Source organism: Entelurus aequoreus, linkage group LG12 (genome assembly GCF_033978785.1).
Source record: "Entelurus aequoreus isolate RoL-2023_Sb linkage group LG12, RoL_Eaeq_v1.1, whole genome shotgun sequence".
Taxonomy (NCBI): domain Eukaryota; kingdom Metazoa; phylum Chordata; class Actinopteri; order Syngnathiformes; family Syngnathidae; genus Entelurus; species Entelurus aequoreus.
In genome coordinates, this window is record NC_084742.1 from 14,885,204 (window position 1) to 14,903,832 (window position 18,629).

Genomic DNA, 18,629 nt, shown 5'->3' on the forward strand with positions numbered 1-18,629 from the left:
ATACAAGTATAACCCATTTATCATTTATCATTTATATTACAACTCCTTTGTTATAGTACATGGGACAATGCACATTAATGGACATATAAAATGTTAATTTGTAGCTAATTGTAGCTAAAGGCCAATTTTTCAGGCTAAATTTTGTTCGCTGTTTTTATCTCCAACACGTAGAAAGCCAGTCTGTGAAAATAATGCATAAATTAAACCAGCCCCCGGTGGAAAAAAGGTTGGGGAACCCTGCAATAGATTGTTAAGATATTTATTTGCTTAAGTTAGACACACATTAAGCAGGATGATCAACTTTAACCACACAGTATTGGATTCTGACCAATCGCCAAAAAAGCCGAAATGTGAGAAAGCGTGGGCGGAAAAGTGGTAAAACGTTACAGGTGCCAAGTGAAATAATTTGTTTAGAGACTCAGTTAAGCCGCATTCATATTTGTGGTCAACTTTTCTTGTCTGAGCCAAAAATTTGAAAGAAAAATACTTAGCTTAGGTTTGTGGGCAACAAATTAATTTGTTGATAATGGTCAGTGACAACAATATAATAGAGAAAAAGAAGGAACTTATTGACTACAACTAAATAAAAATGGCAAAGCTCTGTGGGTGAACTTCTACCATATCAGGAGATATATGCTGACGAAACCAAGGCAAAACGCGTCACTAAAGTCTCAAATTTCAAACAGCTCATTTGGCGCATGTTTGGAAAAAAAGCAAAATAGTTTTATAAATATTTTGGCGCGGAATGTATTCATAACCGTGGTTAAATGGTTGTTTACATATTTGGCAAAATACCTTGCAACATTCAGGGAGGGTTGATATAGTGTAGCCTGTGTTACTTTTTGTAATAAGCAGCAACAATTGAAATTGCATTGAACAAAGAGAGCACCGTCTACCAAGTCAAATTCCTTGTATGTTAAGTGAAGTGAATTGAAGTGAAGTGAATTTTATTTATATAATTCAATAGCGCTTTTCTCTAGTGACTCATAGCGCTGGGAGCAGGTGGGTGAAGTATCTTGCCCAAGGCCACAATGGCAGTGACAGGATGGCGGAAGCGGGGATCGAACCTGGAACCCTTAAGTTGCTGGTATGGCCGCTGAACCAACCGAGCCACGCCGTTAAACCTATTTGGCCAAAAAAGCTGATATATGACATGATATATATATAAATATGTTATTAATAACTAATAACACTTTGTTTGGCCTTTTAAAGGACATATATGCATCATTGCAAATTAAAATGATCATAACGCCATATATATATGATGGTGTCATGTTGACCACGCCCCTACCGCCACAAATATAGTGGCAATCTAGGGGAAACCTTGTGGTTAGTATTACGTATTAAAATAAAACAATTAAACAGTGACTGATAAGTGCACTTTTATAAACTTATGGACCAATTAGCCTTAACTTACTCGCTAGCTTAAATGCTAACATGACCACAATAGACAACGTCTTTTAGCATTAAGACCCATCATAGCCCAACCTAACCTTGTATGAACACATTACTGTCTGAACAACGGAGATATCTATATTAAACATTAAAGGCAGTGCTATCTTAGCACAAAGTGATCAAGCAATACGCAACAATAGTCTAGTCGACACAGACGGAAGGGTTTAACAGGTAGCAAACTTGTGTGTCGTCACATAAGCCGAAGTGAAGCAAAGTTAACCTCCAATTTGCATTCATTAAAAAAACCTAAGACGTTTAAAAATTTAAATGTAAGAAGATAAACACTCAAATAAAAATGAAATATAATCATTACGAAGTGAGAACAATATCTATCCTCTGCCAAGAAAATGTATTGTGTGTCTATTTAGTTATTCAAAAACACTTAAACTTGGCTAAAAGATTTTAGTGTGTGTATTATGATTATTTTTTAGCAAATTCAACAATACCGTGATAGCAATAACCGTGATAATTTTGGTCACAATAACTGCGATATGAAATGTTTTAATAGTTACATCCCTAATCCCTGCCACTCCTCCACGGTTTGATTTAAAATGTGTGGGACTTTCCTAATACACAAATACAAGTGCCAAATACAAGTTGGTCTTGCATATTAGGACCTCTTTAGGGGATCTAAACATGACAAGTGTAATGCATCCTTTGAAATGTCATTCATTTAATTGACCGTATATACAGTGTAAAGACACTTTTTATGTGTTTGGAACAAAACGTTATGACACGCGACAACGTATTTGTAGCAAGATTCGGATATTTTACGTGACATTTGAGTTTAGAGCATGGAGAAATCCCAGTCTGCATTTGAAACCACGACGACGGTCAGATCGGAAACACCTCAAGCTAAAAATCAACTTTCTTTATTGCAGCCAGACGCGCATGCATTCATCATCATGTGCATACCAACAAGCAAGTGCGGCGAAAAAGCGCAAGCAGCTGCATAACAGGAGCCACTTTTGAGCCCCGCAGGATTATCCGAATGTGCTCAAGCCTGATAAGTGGCTTAATGCAACAACTCCATTGGATGTTTTTTTTTCTGCTGAGGCTGAGACCCAAGCGCATGAGAAGCTCTACTTAATATAAAGTTAGCCAAATCATGCTTTTTTTGGGATTATGTCACTGTGCTAACACGACCGTTTCAAAAGAGGGCAGGGATGTAGAATATATACAGTAAGTGAGTAAAACCCTCAGCATTTTTATGACACTATATCTTCTCTAGAAGTACTATAGAAATGAATATACTTGAGAGCAGTCAGTGTACAGCTTGTAAGGCAGTATAGATGTACTATACACTGAAAACGGTCAACACAACCATTATTGTCTAAATAGCCGGTAACACAAGTGAGAAGACAAGATAATCTTTCTACCGACATGGTCTTGGGCTGCACCAGTGCTGCCGACACTGGGGGAGCTCCAGTTCATTGAAGGAAACATGAATTCCAACATGCACTGTGACACTGTGAAGCAGTAACTCGGCCACAAGGCAGTTTTCCAGCATGACAAGGAGCAAGATGGCAAGTGTTTTGCTGAGGATGACGGAATGTCCAAGTATGAAGTCCAATCAGCATCTGCGGAGAACCCTCTTGGGGAAGGAAGGAAGGTGGAGGAGTGCAAGGTGTCCAACATCCAGCAGTGAAGTCATCATAGTAGAGTGGAAGAGAATTCTATGCTCGAGAGGATTGAAGACGTGCTGGATAACTGTGGTGATTTGTGTTGCCAGATACTTGGACAATAATGGCTTTGTTGAAATCTATTCTGCTATACAAGCTGTAACAGTAATGTGCAGCCATTCATTCATTCATTTTATATACCCTTTGTCCGTATTAGGGGCACGGGAAGTCAAATGCAAAAAAGTTATTTTAATGTTCGGATGTGGCTGTCAAGATGGAGGATTATATAATAAATCTTGAAATCTTCTCCAAACTGGACTTTCAGACAAAACAAAGTGATCATACTTTTAGAACAAAGTAAACTTTCTTGCAGAAGGATAGGCACGTGTATTTCAAAGACAAATGTTTTTTTTATTTTATAAAAGTAAATTATTCACAACATTTTCTTGTTATCTTAAAGAAAAACCTGTATTAACATTGATTAGAGCATATGGATTTAAAGTTTTTTTTAAAAATACTAAAAGACATCAGGGCCGCCTGGTGTGAACCTTGCCGCACACTGACTACAGCAGTGGTCTTCAACGTTTTCCAGGACGAGAACCCCCAAACTAATGGATAGATAGAGCGTGGACCCCTACATATACAGTGGGGCAAAAAAGTATTTAGTCAGCCACCCATTGACAATCAATGGGTGGCTGACTAAATACTTTTTTGCCCCACTGTATATCCTGTATTCATTTTTGTAAATGAAACTTGTAAACTGTGGATTCTGATATTGAGGGTAATTATCTCTACTCGTATCTACTCATTCTCTCTCTACTATCCATTTTTACGATCCAAAACACCTGACAGCGCAGGCGGGATGGGGGCGGGACTTCCTTGTTGGAGGGACAGGTGAATAAAGTGGCACCTTGTTTGAAAGAGTGTGAGCATTGGTGACTATAAGACATCTTCTACTTCTATTTATATATTCACAATGTTAATGTGTATTTAAAGACATTAACATTAGTGGAAAAATTATGGGGGAAGAGGGTTTCTCCTTGTGCGCACCGCCACGCCAAAATAAATCCAGCCACACCTTAAAATCGAGGGTTTTTAAGTGAAAACAAATTAAAGTCATTTAATGTAATGTAGCCTCCAGAAAAAGTCACAAAGTCAGACGCTCTTTTTAACTTTTATTGCCAATCTTTTGCTCACAACCGGCCCAATTCCAACACATATTCCCTCCCGTGCACACACTCATTCTCCGCCAACATGGTGTGTTCAAGACCATGGGCTACCGCCAAAAAAGACTTTGACCACCGGAACATCACTGTTTAAACTGGATGTTCAGATGATGTAAGCAATTGTCTGTAGCTTAGGGAGTGTGTCCGCGATGTGGACGTACTTCAATATATCCCAGATAAACCCACGGACAGTGATCTACAAACTGTAATATGTGATAATAGGAGGACAGTGGCGGCTTTTAAGGGAAAAAAAGGCTTGCAGCAGCACTAAGCATGTGAGTGTTTTGGGAACGCAGGGCTCGCTGCAGTTCGCTGTTAGCCGGAGACATGGAGGGACAGAAGAGTCTCTAAACACCAGAAAAAGATGCTAGATTTGTTGCTAGTCGTTTTTAATGAGTAAAAAGTTACTAAAAAGATTGGAGAAGTCTCTAGAAACTTGAAAAATTCTCAACAAAGTACATTGTTCAATAACGAGCAACAATTAAAAATTAGAGCAAAACGATAAAAGAAATAATATTTTTAGTTTTTAAATGCATGTATAAGTTAATAACAGATTGTTTTTGGTAGGGTCTCCCAAGGCAAACTGGTCCTAGGTGAGGGATCAGACAAAGAGCAGCTCGAAGACCTCAATGAAAGATAAAAACAAGGAACCCAGATTTCCCTCGCCTGGACGCGGGTCACCGGGGCCCCCCTCTGGAGCAAGGCCCGGAGGTGGGGCACGATGGCGAGCGCCTGGTGGCCGGGCCTGTCCCCATGGGGCCCGGCCGGGCACAGCCCGAAGAGGCAACGTGGGTCCCCCCTCCAATGGGCTCACCACCCATAGCAGGGGTCATAGAGGTCGGGTGCGAAGTGAGCTGGGCGGCGGCCGAGGGCAGGCCACTTGGCGGTCCGATCCTCGGCTACAGAAGCTAGCTCTTGGGACGTGGAACGTCACCTCGCTGGGGGGGAAGGACCCTGAGCTAGTGCGCGAGGGGGAGAAGTTCCGGCTAGACATAGTCAGACTCACTTCGACGCACAGCAAGGGCTCTGGAACCAGTTCTCTCGAGAGGGGCTGGACTCTCTTCCACTCTGGCGTTGCCGGCAGTGAGAGGCGACGGGCTGGGGTGGCAATTCTTGTTGCCCCCCGGCTCAGAGCCTGCATGTTGGAGTTCAACCCGGTGGACGAGAGGGTAGCTTCCCTCCGCCTTCGGGTGGGGGAACGGGTCCTGACTGTGGTTTGCGCTTATGCGCCAAACCGCAGCTCAGAGTACCCACCCTTTTTGGATTCGCTCGAGGGAGTACTTGAGAGTGCTCCCCCGGGTGATTCCCTCGTTCTACTGGGTGACTTCAACGCTCATGTTGGCAGCGACAGTGAAACCTGGAGAGGCGTGATTGGGAAGAATGGCCGCCCGATCTGAACCCGAGCGGTGTTTTGTTATTGGACTTTTGTGCCCGTCACAGATTGTCCATAACGAACACCATGTTCAAACATAAGGGTGTCCATATGTGCACTTGGCACCAGGACACCCTAGGCCGCAGTTCCATGATCGACGTTGTAGTTGTGTCGTCGGATTTGCGCCCTCATGTTTTGGACACTCGGGTGAAGAAAGGGGCGGAGCTTATCACCACCTGGTGGTGAGTTGGCTGCGATGGTGGGGGAGGATACCGGACAGACCTGGCAGGCCCAAACGCATTGTGAGGGTTTTCTGGGAACGTCTGGCAGAGTCTCCTGTCAGAGAGAGTTTCAATTCCCACCTCCGGAAGAACTTTGAACATGTCACGAGGGAGGTGCTGGACATTGAGTCCGAATGGACCATGTTCCGCGCCTCTATTGTCGAGGCGGCTGATTGCAGCTGTGGCCGCAAGGTAGTTGGTGCCTGTCGTGGCGGTAATCCTAGAACCCGTTGGTGGACACCGGCGGTGAGGGATGCCGTCAAGCTGAAGAAGGAGTCCTATCGGGTTCTTTTGGCTCATAGGACTCCTGAGGCAGCGGACAGGTACCGACAGGCCAAGCGGTGTGCGGCTTCAGCGGTCGCGGAGGCAAAAACTCGGACATGGGAGGAGTTCGGGGAAGCCATGGAAAACGACTTCCGGACGGCTTCGAAGCGATTCTGGACCACCATCCGCCGCCTCAGGAAGGGGAAGCAGTGCACTATCAACACCGTGTATGGTGAGGATGGTGTTCTGCTGACCTCGACTGCGGATGTTGTGGATCGGTGGAGGGAATACTTCGAAGACCTCCTCAATCCCACCAACACGTCTTCCTATGAGGAAGCAGTGACTGGGGAATCTGTGGTGGGCTCTCCTATTTCTGGGGCTGAGGTTGCTGAGGTAGTTAAAAAGCTCCTCGGTGGCAAGGCTCCGGGGGTGGATGAGATCCGCCCGGAGTTCCTTAAGGCTCTGGATGCTGTGGGGCTGTCTTGGTTGACAAAACTCTGCAGCATCGCATGGACATCGGGGGCGGTACCTCTGGATTGGCAGACCGGGGTGGTGGTTCCTCTCTTTAAGAAGGGGAACCGGAGGATGTGTTCTAACTATCGTGGGATCACACTCCTTAGCCTTCCCGGTAAGGTCTATTCGGGTGTGCTGGAGAGGAGGTTACGCCGGCCGGATAGTCGAACCTCGGATTCAGGAGGAACAGTGTGGTTTTCGTCCTGGTCGTGGAACTCTGGACCAGCTCTATACTCTCTGCAGGGTCCTTGAGGGTGCATGGGAGTTTGCCCAACCAGTCTACATGTGTTTTGTGGACTTGGAGAAGGCATTCGACCGTGTCCCTCGGGAAGTCCTGTGGGGAGTGCTCAGAGAGTAAGGGGTATCGGACTGTCTGATTGTGGCGGTCCGCTCCCTGTATGATCAGTGCCAGAGTTTGGTCCGCATTGCCGGCAGTAAGTCGGACACGTTTCCAGTGAGGGTTGGACTCCGCCAAGGCTGCCCTTTGTCACTGATTCTGTTCATAACTTTTATGGACAGAATTTCTAGGCGCAGTCAAGGCGTTGAGGGGATCTGGTTTGGTGGTTGCAGGATTAGGTCTCTGCTTTTTGCAGATGATGTGGTCCTGATGGCTTCATCTGGCCAGGATCTTCAGCTCTCGCTGGATCGGTTCGCAGCTGAGTGTGAAGCGACTGGGATGAGAATCAGCACCTCCAAGTCCGAGTCCATGGTTCTCGCCCGGAAAAGGGTGGAGTGCCATCTCCGGGTTGCGGAGGAGACCCTGACCCAAGTGGAGGAGTTCAAGTACCTCGGAGTCTTGTTCACGAGTGAGGGAAGAGTGGATCGTGAGATCGACAGGTGGATCGGTGCGGCGTCTTCAGTAATGCGGACGCTGTATCGATCCGTTGTGGTGAAGAAGGAGCTGAGCCGGAGTCCCACTGCAGGACCTGTCCTGGAGGACCAACACCACGGCTATCGTCAAGAGGGCACAGCAGAGGCTCTACTTCTTGAGAGTACTCAGGAATCTCCACCTGAGACAGGATCTACTGGTGTCCTTCTACCGCTGTTCTGTGGAGAGCATCCTCACATACTGCATCTGCGTATGGTTCTGCAGCTGCACAGCAGCAGAGAGGAAAGCTCTCCAGAGGGTCGTCAACTCGGCCCAAAAAATCATCGGGTGCCCCCTCCCCTCCCTGGAAGAACTGTACAACTCCCGCTGCCTGAAGAAGGCAGCCAACATACTCAAGGACCCATCCCACCCCGGCAACAGCCACTTCGATCGGCTGCCTTCCGGCAGACGTTTCAGAACCATGCGAACCCGCACAAATAGACTCAAGAACCGTTTCTACCCCCGGGCCATAACTGCACTAAACGCAGCTGGAATGTAAAAAATAAAAAAAAATATTAAAATAAAAACTCCCTCACGTGCAACATGAGGAAGCCACCGGTCAATCACGATCCGGGACTGAGCAATCAGCGATTACACGCCAACTGGACAATAGTTATCATATTTATTCACATATTTAATCCAAAATAAAATGCCTGCACAGCATAGGAGGTAGGAAATGCTGACTCCCACCCTCTCAGCACACTGGGAACCAGCATTACTCCTCTTTAGTCAGTTCACTAGTCACTTTATACTTTTTACTGTCTCGTTTTTTTCTACATTGCCTCTTAGAGTGGTCATAGGCCATATTGCATATTGTGTATATTGTGTTGTTTTTGTATATTGTGTGGTTTCTTCTTTTTTTTAAATGCAAAGCACCTTAGGGAAGCAACCTAAATTTCGTTGGACCTGTACCTGTACATGAACAATGACAATAAATATCATTCATTCATTCATTCATTCATTCAATTTACCGGTCGATCTGCGTTCCCATCCTCACCTATGGTCATGAGCTTTGGGTTATGACCGAAAGGACAAGATCACGGGTACAAGCGGCCGAAATGAGTTTCGTCCGCCGGGTGGCGGGGCTCTCCCTTAGAGATAGGGTGAGAAGCTCTGCCATCCGGAGGGAGCTCAAAGTAAAGCCGCTGCTTCTCCACATCGAGAGGAGCCAGTTGAGGTGGTTCGGGCATCTGGTCAGGATGCCACCCGAACGCCTCCCTAGGGAGGTGTTTAGGGCACGTCCGACCGGTAGGAGGCCACGGGGAAGACCCAGGACACGTTGGGAAGACTATGTCTCCCAGCTGGCCTGGGAACGCCTCGGGAAGAGCTGGACGAAGTGGCTGGGGAGAGGGAAGTTTGGGTTTCCCTGCTTAGGCTGCTGCCCCCGCGACCCGACATCGGATAAGCAGAAGAAGATGGATGGATGGATATTTTTTAAATATTTAATTTTCTTTAGCCTTTTTAAGAAAACATGATTCCTAGCAAATTATATGCAGACGTCATGTTTACCACGACCCTTGCCACCCCTCACCCAACGCCACTCAGCAATCTGGGGAATATACCATTTTTTTTTTTTTTATCAATCAAAAATGTCACGACCTCCACAGAACCTCTGTTGAAGACTGTTGCTTTATCCAAACTCCACTTCTTCATATTGTGGCCTGGTAGGATACACTCAATGGCTATAGGGTGTTTTGCACTGACTGAATAGCTCCATCACCTTCTACTTTTTTAGCAATCAAACACTGGCTGAAAGGAACATTTGAATGTGCAAATTGGATGCTGTTGTTAAGGGATCAAACATCGCAGCAGCAGTTTCCTTACAGGGATGATGAATAGCAGCTTTAATGGCAAGCAAGCTTTGAGGTTTAGCAGACTGAGACTTAACGCTGAGTAATGTCCTGCAGGGGAAAAGTGCTTGTTTCCCAGCTTAGACAGGTAATGCAGTGAGGGTCAATCTTGTGAGGGGACATAATGATGTTGCGGTTGTAGTTTGCACAAGGTGACTCATTTAACCACATCCAACAGGTCAAAGCCTCATTATCCCAGCGTGAAAGAAGCATCGTTGTCTTTGCGGTGAAAAAAACAGATTAAACAGACCTTTTAAAAAGAGGAAGCAGTCTCCTGCTCCAAATCTGTCTCCATAGAGCTTAGTGTTGGGAGACAGGATGACAGTTAAGTGGGTCGACTAAATCTCGCCTCTTTGTTGGGAAGTGCAAGAAATGCAATCTGTGGTATGCACCCACCTTGCATCCAATGAAACTCAAGTAGGTCAAGGTAGCACTCAGATGAACATTAACAGCTGCGGGGTTAGAAGTATTATGCTAGCAAATAAACAGTACCCAAGAAGCGCTCAACTAATTCTCAAGCAAGTGCAGCCAGAAAACATCATTTCTGTATTGAAGTTTTCATAGAATGCAAGAAAGCTGCTTGCATTCTATGTTGATTGCATCTAATTAGCTCATTTTGCAATGCAGATGTTCAAACATCAGTGTGTGCATTGTGCGCGCAACTCAAGTACTCTTTAGCTCAGCACGCGGTTGTGCTGGTGAGTAAATGATGGTGGCCTCGGAGGTGTACAGACCCGACGGATCGATAGACAAGAGGGGAAAATCAACACGGCTTGTTTAAAAGGGGGCCAATAGCGAGCCCCAGGGCGTCAAGTGAGCACTTCCTGTTCGCACAGCCACAAATGATAGCGCTATTCAGACTTGCGTGAGCATGTGTAGTTGTGCACATGTAGTCGTTATTTAGATGGATTGTGTCGTTTGTGGACATCACCTTTTTCCCGATGAGCTTCTTCCTGAGGAATTCGCGGGCTTCGAACATGTAAGGGATGTCGTAGAGCGGACGGAATCGCTTGTCTTTGTCCTTGTTCTTCTCCTGAGGGGAAAAAAGAAGGACATGAATGAAGAAGCACCAAACTCTGCCACAAATAGAAGCCACTTGCATTTTTCAACAGGAGGCCCACACACAAACACACTCACTGTGACAGGTGCTGTGTTATCGTAGAGGCGGAATAAAATAATTTAACAAATGACAATGGTGCAGTTGTGAAAGTAAAGACAGGTGCTAACAAGGAGATACGAAGCTAGAACACTTGCCTCGCGGACAATTCTTCACTTATTTTGTCAAACAAAAGAGAAGCCAACAACTAAATACTAATTTGGAAATAGAAATCTATATCTAATGTCGTTCTAATGGTGGATCTTTGTGTTCCTAATGTGTTTGTTTGATCCCCTACGGATTCTGGAAGTTTACCGCCTCACAAAGACACACACAACCAGTTTAGAATGTTGACAGATTTACACTCCTCTTTACAGATACTCTACAAATCATGAAGGTTTCGAGACTGTCACTTGTCAACTCAAAGTGTCTGCTCGCTCCACAGAATTTTAATGGAGACTGACTAAGCCACTCCAGGATCCAAATGTGCTTCTTACTGAGCCACTACTGTGTGTTTTGTGTCATTGTCATGCTAGTGGACACATTCACAACCCATCTTAATGTTCTGGCTTAGGTCAGGATGTTTTCATCCAAGATTCTACCTTACATGGCCCTCGTTCATCAAGTCCTCCAGGATTTCACAGGGTTTTTTGCGATTGTTGCAGCCTTAAATGCCTGAATTCACAGCCGCTTTTTCAGAACATTTCGGCAAAAGTTGCGATGTTTTGAGTTTTGAACTTTTGAATTGGTTATCAATGTTTTAAGTGTTCCTTGTAACCTTAACCTCAAAAGGCACTTTTCCAGCAAAAATTGGAAAACAAATATCGTATATGTGTTATATCACATAACTTAAAAGTAGACACCATATGGCAGACCTCATGTCATATTACTGTACTGTTTTGATTAATTTTACATAATACAATTGGTAATAATTAAGAAAAATAACACCACCAAAGGCTTCCTTATTGTCCGCTGTCTGCTCTGTCGTCCACAAGTTGCAGACATTCTACATGTTTGTTTTACACTTAAAAAGTGTTTTTCTATGTTTAACATTAATTTATGTTCCAACACATTTACCTCCGCACGGTAGGAGCATTTGTAAATTATTAAGAGCGATCTATAGCACTAATTTTAGTTGGTAAATGAGACAATGAGAGTTTATCATCACACATCTATAATGCAAATGTTGCCCTTTTCTAGGTCAGAATTGTAAATTAAAATGTGTTCTTAATTGTCTAACACTGGATAAAGAAAGTTAAAATAAATATATAAATACATGAAAACTAAAAGACAAATGTTTGTATACTACATCGCCCAGAAGGTTCGGCATTGTAGGCAAGAACCAAAAGTAAGTCTAAGCCCGGTGGCAATTATGCCATTTGATCAATAAAGATAAGAAAGATATTGTTACTCGTTGTTGTTCTTTCTTTGTCTACACAAGAAACAAACATAAGTTTTGAATATACAGTTGACGTGTGTGTTTGAGCGCCGCTCAGACACAAATTCGATTGGCGAATCTGTCTGTTCGTTTCCTTTGTCTAAGGAGCAGCTCATGACGTATGCCGATGTTAACGTACTGTAAGCGTATTTTACTTTTTAAACTGATATTGTTGAAGCAATATGGTTGTTAAACTTAATAATATTTGTGATTTCTGATTGTAAGGGCACCAAAAAGACTTCTATGCGTGTGTGTCTGCGTGTTGGCAGAGCAGAGCTTACTGGGCAGTTTAGCAAGTCGTTGTTTTGACTTGTTAATAAAGGGAATATTGATTCATCACCACCTTGTTATGTTTGCTATACAGTACTTTATAGCACTTTATATTGTGTTCAAAGTGTACAAACCTTCACTAAAATAGGGACTTTTTATTCATATATACATTGTTTCTAATTGAGAAATTTTTTTCACGATACAAACTTTTCCATTTACGAACACTTTTTAAGAATTAGATTCATAAATCAAGTTTCCACTGTACCTGGGTTTTTATACGGCCTACTTTTCAACAATGTCTGTGTACGGTCCTGGTTATTGTATAGACAAACACTGAACGTATCAAACTAGTCTGTCTGAATATCGTTCTCCGGAATCGATTGACCAACCAAAGAGTACCACGCTTCAGTGACTCAGTCTGTGCTTTTTATTGAGTACAATAGCAAAATAAGCCATCACGAAGACAAAGAAAGTTGCTAGTGCCATCCCTTTGATAAAAAAAACAGAGAAACATTGAATTAAAAAACAAAATCAGAAGTAGGCAGAGTACATCTGTGTGGCTCTCCCCTCCTCTAACCTCTCACTCTACTCACTGCCGTCTATGCCATCAAGAGTTTTCAAAGCAAGTAAAAGTAATGTTAAATGTTGATTTATACATTTTATTCACCACTTATTATAGTTTTTCTGGATGCAAAAGTAAAATTCTTGCTAAAAAGTGTTTTGCGTTAATATATTTGATTTTTCCAAACAAATCATTTGTATTTTCATTCTTATTGGGAACGATTTATATTTTTTTGTCTGAACCTTTGAAATGGATTAATTATGAAAAATTAGGTACTTATATTATTTTCCTAAAGAGATAGACTTGTGGAGTTACAATTCCTGCTGAATGAAAGTAGTATTGCACTAAGTCGAATACAAATAAATGAGTACAGTACAGTCAAACCTGTCTGAAAGCGACCACTCAAAGGAAAATGCAAAAGTGGCTAGTCTACACAGGTAGGCAGCCACAAAGACACTCAAATGAAAGAGTAATGTTCAAACACAACAAAAACTATTTTATCTTCGGTCAGATCTTTACACTTCCTGCCTGGATGTTATTTGTAATTTGTCTGAATGTTTATAAAGTGTTTGGAATCTGAATTAAACAATAGAGAGAAAAAATGTGTGTGAGCTTAGTAAGCACATGTTTAGCTTCAACTTAAATGAGTTAGCATATCAAAAAGCACATAACGTCCTGTACAAATAATGTGTATTGGCACTAAAATGCACACCTTAATGCATGACAAAGGAACCTTTTTTTAACATTATGGAAAAAGTAACAATTCATATTGTAGCAAGTTTTGATATGAGTAGCCGTTATTCAAAGTAAAAAAAAAAATAAGGTGGCTATAGACAGACCCGCAGAAAAATATTTAAAGGGGGACATTAAATTTTTTCAGGGGGGCCCCAGCCAAAAATGTATCCCCGCCACAGTAGCGCGCACATTTGTTAACGCCGCAATGCTGGGGCTTTGTCAATCCACAACTGATTAGTACGTGTAAGACAAACACTTGGTTTCCTAGTCACGTCCGTTGTGTCCTTGGGCAAGACACTTCACCCTTGCTCCTGATGGCTGCTGGTTAGCGCCTTGCATGGCAGCTCCCGCCATCAGTGTGTGAATGTGTGTGTGAATGGGTGAATGTGGAAATACTGTCAAAGCGCTTTGAGTACCTTGAAGGTAGAAAAGCGCTATACAAGTATAACCCATTTATTATTTATTTAGCATTTAAATGATCTACACCTTTATCGTGTCCGAAAAATGAAAGAGTTTCTATAGTATTATTTGAAAAGGACTGTTGTATATCCGATGCTAAAACCCATTTCTTTTTTAAAAGCTACATACAATACTCTCTTTCAAATGTTCTTGAAATCAAACCATATTTTTCGGTATATTAGATGGAATCTTTACCTGACATGTTTCGACTGTCATCGGCAGTCTTCTTCAGAAGGGTCACCTGACCACTGTGACATGTTGCCTTTCAGCTGTTCTCATAGGCGTGGCCAAAGTCGAAACATTTCATGTAAAGATTCCATCTAATATACCGAAAAATATGGTCTGATTACAAGAACATTTTAAAGAGTATATGAATAAGAAGACATAATGAAATCTTTTTTAAGCTACATACAATATTAATATATATGTGTTAATTAAATCAAAGTATTCTTGGTTGCCAAAAAGGAATGCAAAGTAATATTTTGATATTGACACATCTTATCTGTGCAAATATTACTAGAATAACCTTAGGAGATGTACAAATGAGATGTGTCAATATCAAAATAGTATTTTGAATCACTAAGTTGTTTGGGGTCGATTTCAGCTTGTTACAGGGTACTTTAACACGTAAACAGTACAGTATGTACTTTATTATCATATATGGGTATAAAGGGTACTTCAACACATGAACGGTACAGTATAATGTACATCATTATTATATAAGTAACTCTATTAAATGAATACATCCAAACACTTGATTAATATTTATTATGTGCATAAAACAAAGAACAGTTAATATTGTATGTAGCTTCTAAACAAGAAAGAGGTTTTAGCACATCAATATCGGATCAAAACCAGTCCTTTAACAATCTCATTAACATCATAGATATGGCCAAGTCTGTCATTTATTGGACATGATAAAGGTTTAAATAATTTCAAAAATATATTTTGCCAATTACCACAAATAAGTTTTTGTCTCACATATAGTAATCAGCTGTGGACAGAAAGCGATACCGGCTCCCGCAGCGCAGCGGCGGAAATTCACTTTTGGCACGGAATCCATTTTGGGGGCAGTGCTGATAGCAGCAAATAATAGATTTGACTTACAGATGTGTAGATGTCACGATTGATGACTCGCCTGCTGAGGGCATCAATGCAAGAGAAATAAATTGTGTTCTGTTCACTTTCTCCCAGGTGTACGTACACATATTACCATGTAGAACATGTCAAAGCCACATATTTTGGTTTTGGCGTCAACTTCCTTATCTGACAAGGAAAAGCATCTGATTGGCTCTCGTTCATAACTAACCCCCACCCCTTTCAATGTGCACCGTTAAAGAGCTGTGATTGTATATATTCCGAACTTGTCCCACCCATCGACAAGACGAAATTAAATATGATTATATTTCGTTTGTCAATATTTTGTGTCGTATTCATACTTTAACATGTCAGTTAATTATGTTATCGTCTAAGTCAACGTGCTTCTGTTTTGATTACTTATCTTATTTTTCCCTGCTCCAATGTAAAGAAGAAAAAAAAACTCAATTAAAATAAATAGCCTGCAGCCCGCCCAGGCCCGGACATGATGCCGGGACTGACTATGGACAAAGCCTTTAATATTACTTTTCTCTGCGGGGGAAATCTTCGAGGCCACCTTGCCGCTAACACAGGTCTGACGGCATTATCTAACAATATTTTTCATGGTTAGTTTCATGTTTTCCACATCATATTTTCAATGATTAAAAAGAAAAAACGATTCCTACAAGGTCTACTAAGCTAGCGGGGGGCCGACAGCAACTTTTTAATAAAATTCCCACTTTTTAGGGCACATTTAATTAAGGTCTTAGATTGCAGGCCAGTGTGTGCATCCTGAGGGGTTTGACAGCAAGACCGTGATGTGCAAAACTTAAAAGAATAAAAAAAAGTTAAATAAAATAAAAAATACAAAAACAAGCAGCTTACTCCAACAGGAAAGAAAAAAAAGAAAGAAATAATTTGCAACTAATGAGCTGTTTCACGGCTTGAAAAGGGCGCGGTGTCACCGTGGGCTGTAAATGTCAGTACTCTAAGCCAATTAGGGTGCACGGTGCGGGAGAGGCGGGCGAGAGAGGATGACAAAAAGGTAACACTTCTCTATAATTTAGAAGGTTAATGCAAGCTGAGCGAGGGAAGGAGGGCACAGGAGGATGAGGTGACAGAGGCGGAAGACATGAGAGTGGGACAAGTGAGGAAACAATGGGAACACACGGATAACCACATGACACAAAATAGCATGCCTTGTTATTACAAGTCCCCTTTTCTAATACAGTTGTATTTCAGTTTTCTTTTTAAAATGCCCAACAAAGACAAAAGCAACTTTACCTATTTGAAATAATGGAAATACAATGTTTCCCTTCCAGGCAGCCAAACAATTAACACTTAACACATATTACAGGGAATAATTAGTGTTGTACATGCAGAAAAAAAGTAGAAAACAAGTAAATGATGAAAGAAATGGATAATAAGCATAAGTAACATCGTTTGTACCTGTATTGAAAACGTGTTGGCAAAGACGGGCAATAAGCGAGGGAAGGGCCATGCGGACACAACCTTTTTACTTTGCTGTAAGTTATTTCATGAATTCTTAGTGTTTCTCACCTTTTTTATCAAATTGCTGACAATGGCAATTTTTTTTCGCTTTAGGGTGGATTTTTTTTGCATTGGAACGCAAAAAAAAAAAAACACTGAATCACCAAGTTCTGGGATTCTTTGTTTGGCCACTCCATTCTGCAGATTGATATGCATGCAAACAGGCTAGTATGTTCAGCGCAATGTTTGGTTGTACGATAACTGAGAGGGTGTACGAAAACTAAATCATACAAAAAAAGGAGCGTATGAAAACCAAGGTGCCACTGTAACTTTCCATTTTAAATCTGTGTCAGGTTCCACAACAGTGTATTGTAGTGATGGGTAAATGACACCTCAGTGAGTGTGTGGCACACTCACAGGCTGTACTGACACTAAATATTTACAGTAAGTTTTCTTTTTAATTGCTGTGCAGAAAGAAATATGACACCCAACTCTCTCCTTTCACTATCTAGATCGATGATGTCAAATGGGGCACACAACCCCTTTGACTTCTTTCAGTACGAGCTGTCACTCGTGAGCTAAAAAGAAATGCTTCCTGATAAACACAGTTTGGTGCTTCACAGTCAAATGATAGAGCGGTTGTATCGGTCCAATGTGTTTTTGTTGTTTTTTCTTAAAGTGACACACCAATCAAAGTATCCAAGGACAGTGGCACTTATCGTTTCATGATGCATCTATGCTTCAGTATTGTTTGAGCCTCACGTGTATTCTTGTCATGATGCTGGAATTTGATGAATGTGCTGTTCATAAGCACTACTGTATCAGAAACACAACGTTTTATGTGTTTGTAGTTTAAATGTGAATGCTAATACTAGACAGCTAACTAAAATAATGTAACATGCTGCCAGTAGTCATGTCTTGTCTTTTGATAGCACATTCTGCAAGGTGGGCCGTCGTAATGGTCGTCTACTTTTGCGGGGTGAGCGAGGCCAAACGCCAGTGCACTGATGAAGTGTGACAGCCGAACGGACCTCACCTTTTTGTCTCTTTAAATCCTGCCCAATCCCTCCATTGCTCCCATAATGATTGTCAGACTGACACATGGCTGGTCCATTCATGTTTCTTTCATCTTTTCCTTCTTATTTTGGTCTCGGTGGGCCAGAGTAAACATTAGTAAACAGGGACTTTGTTGCCACGCGAGTGACTAATTGTTGCACTCACCCACTCAGATTGTACTGTGGTAATGTTATTTCACAGTTAAGGGTTTGTGTGAGCTTTTCAAGGAGGGTTAAGGTCGTTCATGGCGATGCATCATTGCAAGCAGCTCAAGCAGTCCCCAAACTATTATTAGAATTCATAATATTAGGTACATCTTCAACAGAAACATTTGTCTAGCAATTCAGTCTAAACTGGGAATTTCTTGCAAACTATTATTTAATTCAAACACTGGCAGTGCACTCCAGAGACTGCGGACCACCAATATAGGACTGCGAATGCTAAAACAAAAACCTAATTTGATGGAGAGATAATGTCCAAACTACAGGTGCACCAACCTTTTCACATCTGATTCGATATGGGAGCCTTGAGTATTGGCCGATACTGATAATTCTATACAATACTGATAATTCTATACAATATCAGCATAAATCCTAGGACTTCTAATATTTTGTTGTGTTGAATGTCAAAAAAGGTTTGATCAAGTGAAATTTGTCAGAGAACCATTATAGGTATAAAAACACTAACCTATAAATTATTAATCATCTGAAATGATGTCTTTAAATTGAAGTGGAGTGGTAATTCGTTTTTGGCAACACCTAGTGGCCACAATATTTCATTAATTTAAGCTCATAGAGCAGTAAGTTGAATGATGCAGAAGCGTTTGCTACCAGACACATTTTAATAGGCTTCTGCCTTGGAGACTTTGTATGTGTAAGTAATATGCAACTATAATTACTTTATACTTGTTTAAATTCACAATTCAATAAGAAAAACTTACTATGTACAGTATGTCTAGCTTGTATGCTATTGTGTGCTTAGTTAGCTGTTGTGT

General features: G+C 41.9%; 1 protein-coding gene across 1 annotated transcript in view; it reads right to left on the reverse strand.

Annotated features, from left to right (window-relative positions):
• snd1 (staphylococcal nuclease and tudor domain containing 1) overlaps positions 1-18,629 on the reverse strand; it is a 293,111-nt gene that overhangs the window by 231,208 nt on the left and 43,274 nt on the right. The window contains exon 11 of the mRNA XM_062064859.1: positions 10,383-10,484. Coding sequence (XP_061920843.1) covers positions 10,383-10,484 — 102 coding nt within the window. The remainder of the gene's footprint in view (positions 1-10,382; positions 10,485-18,629) is intronic.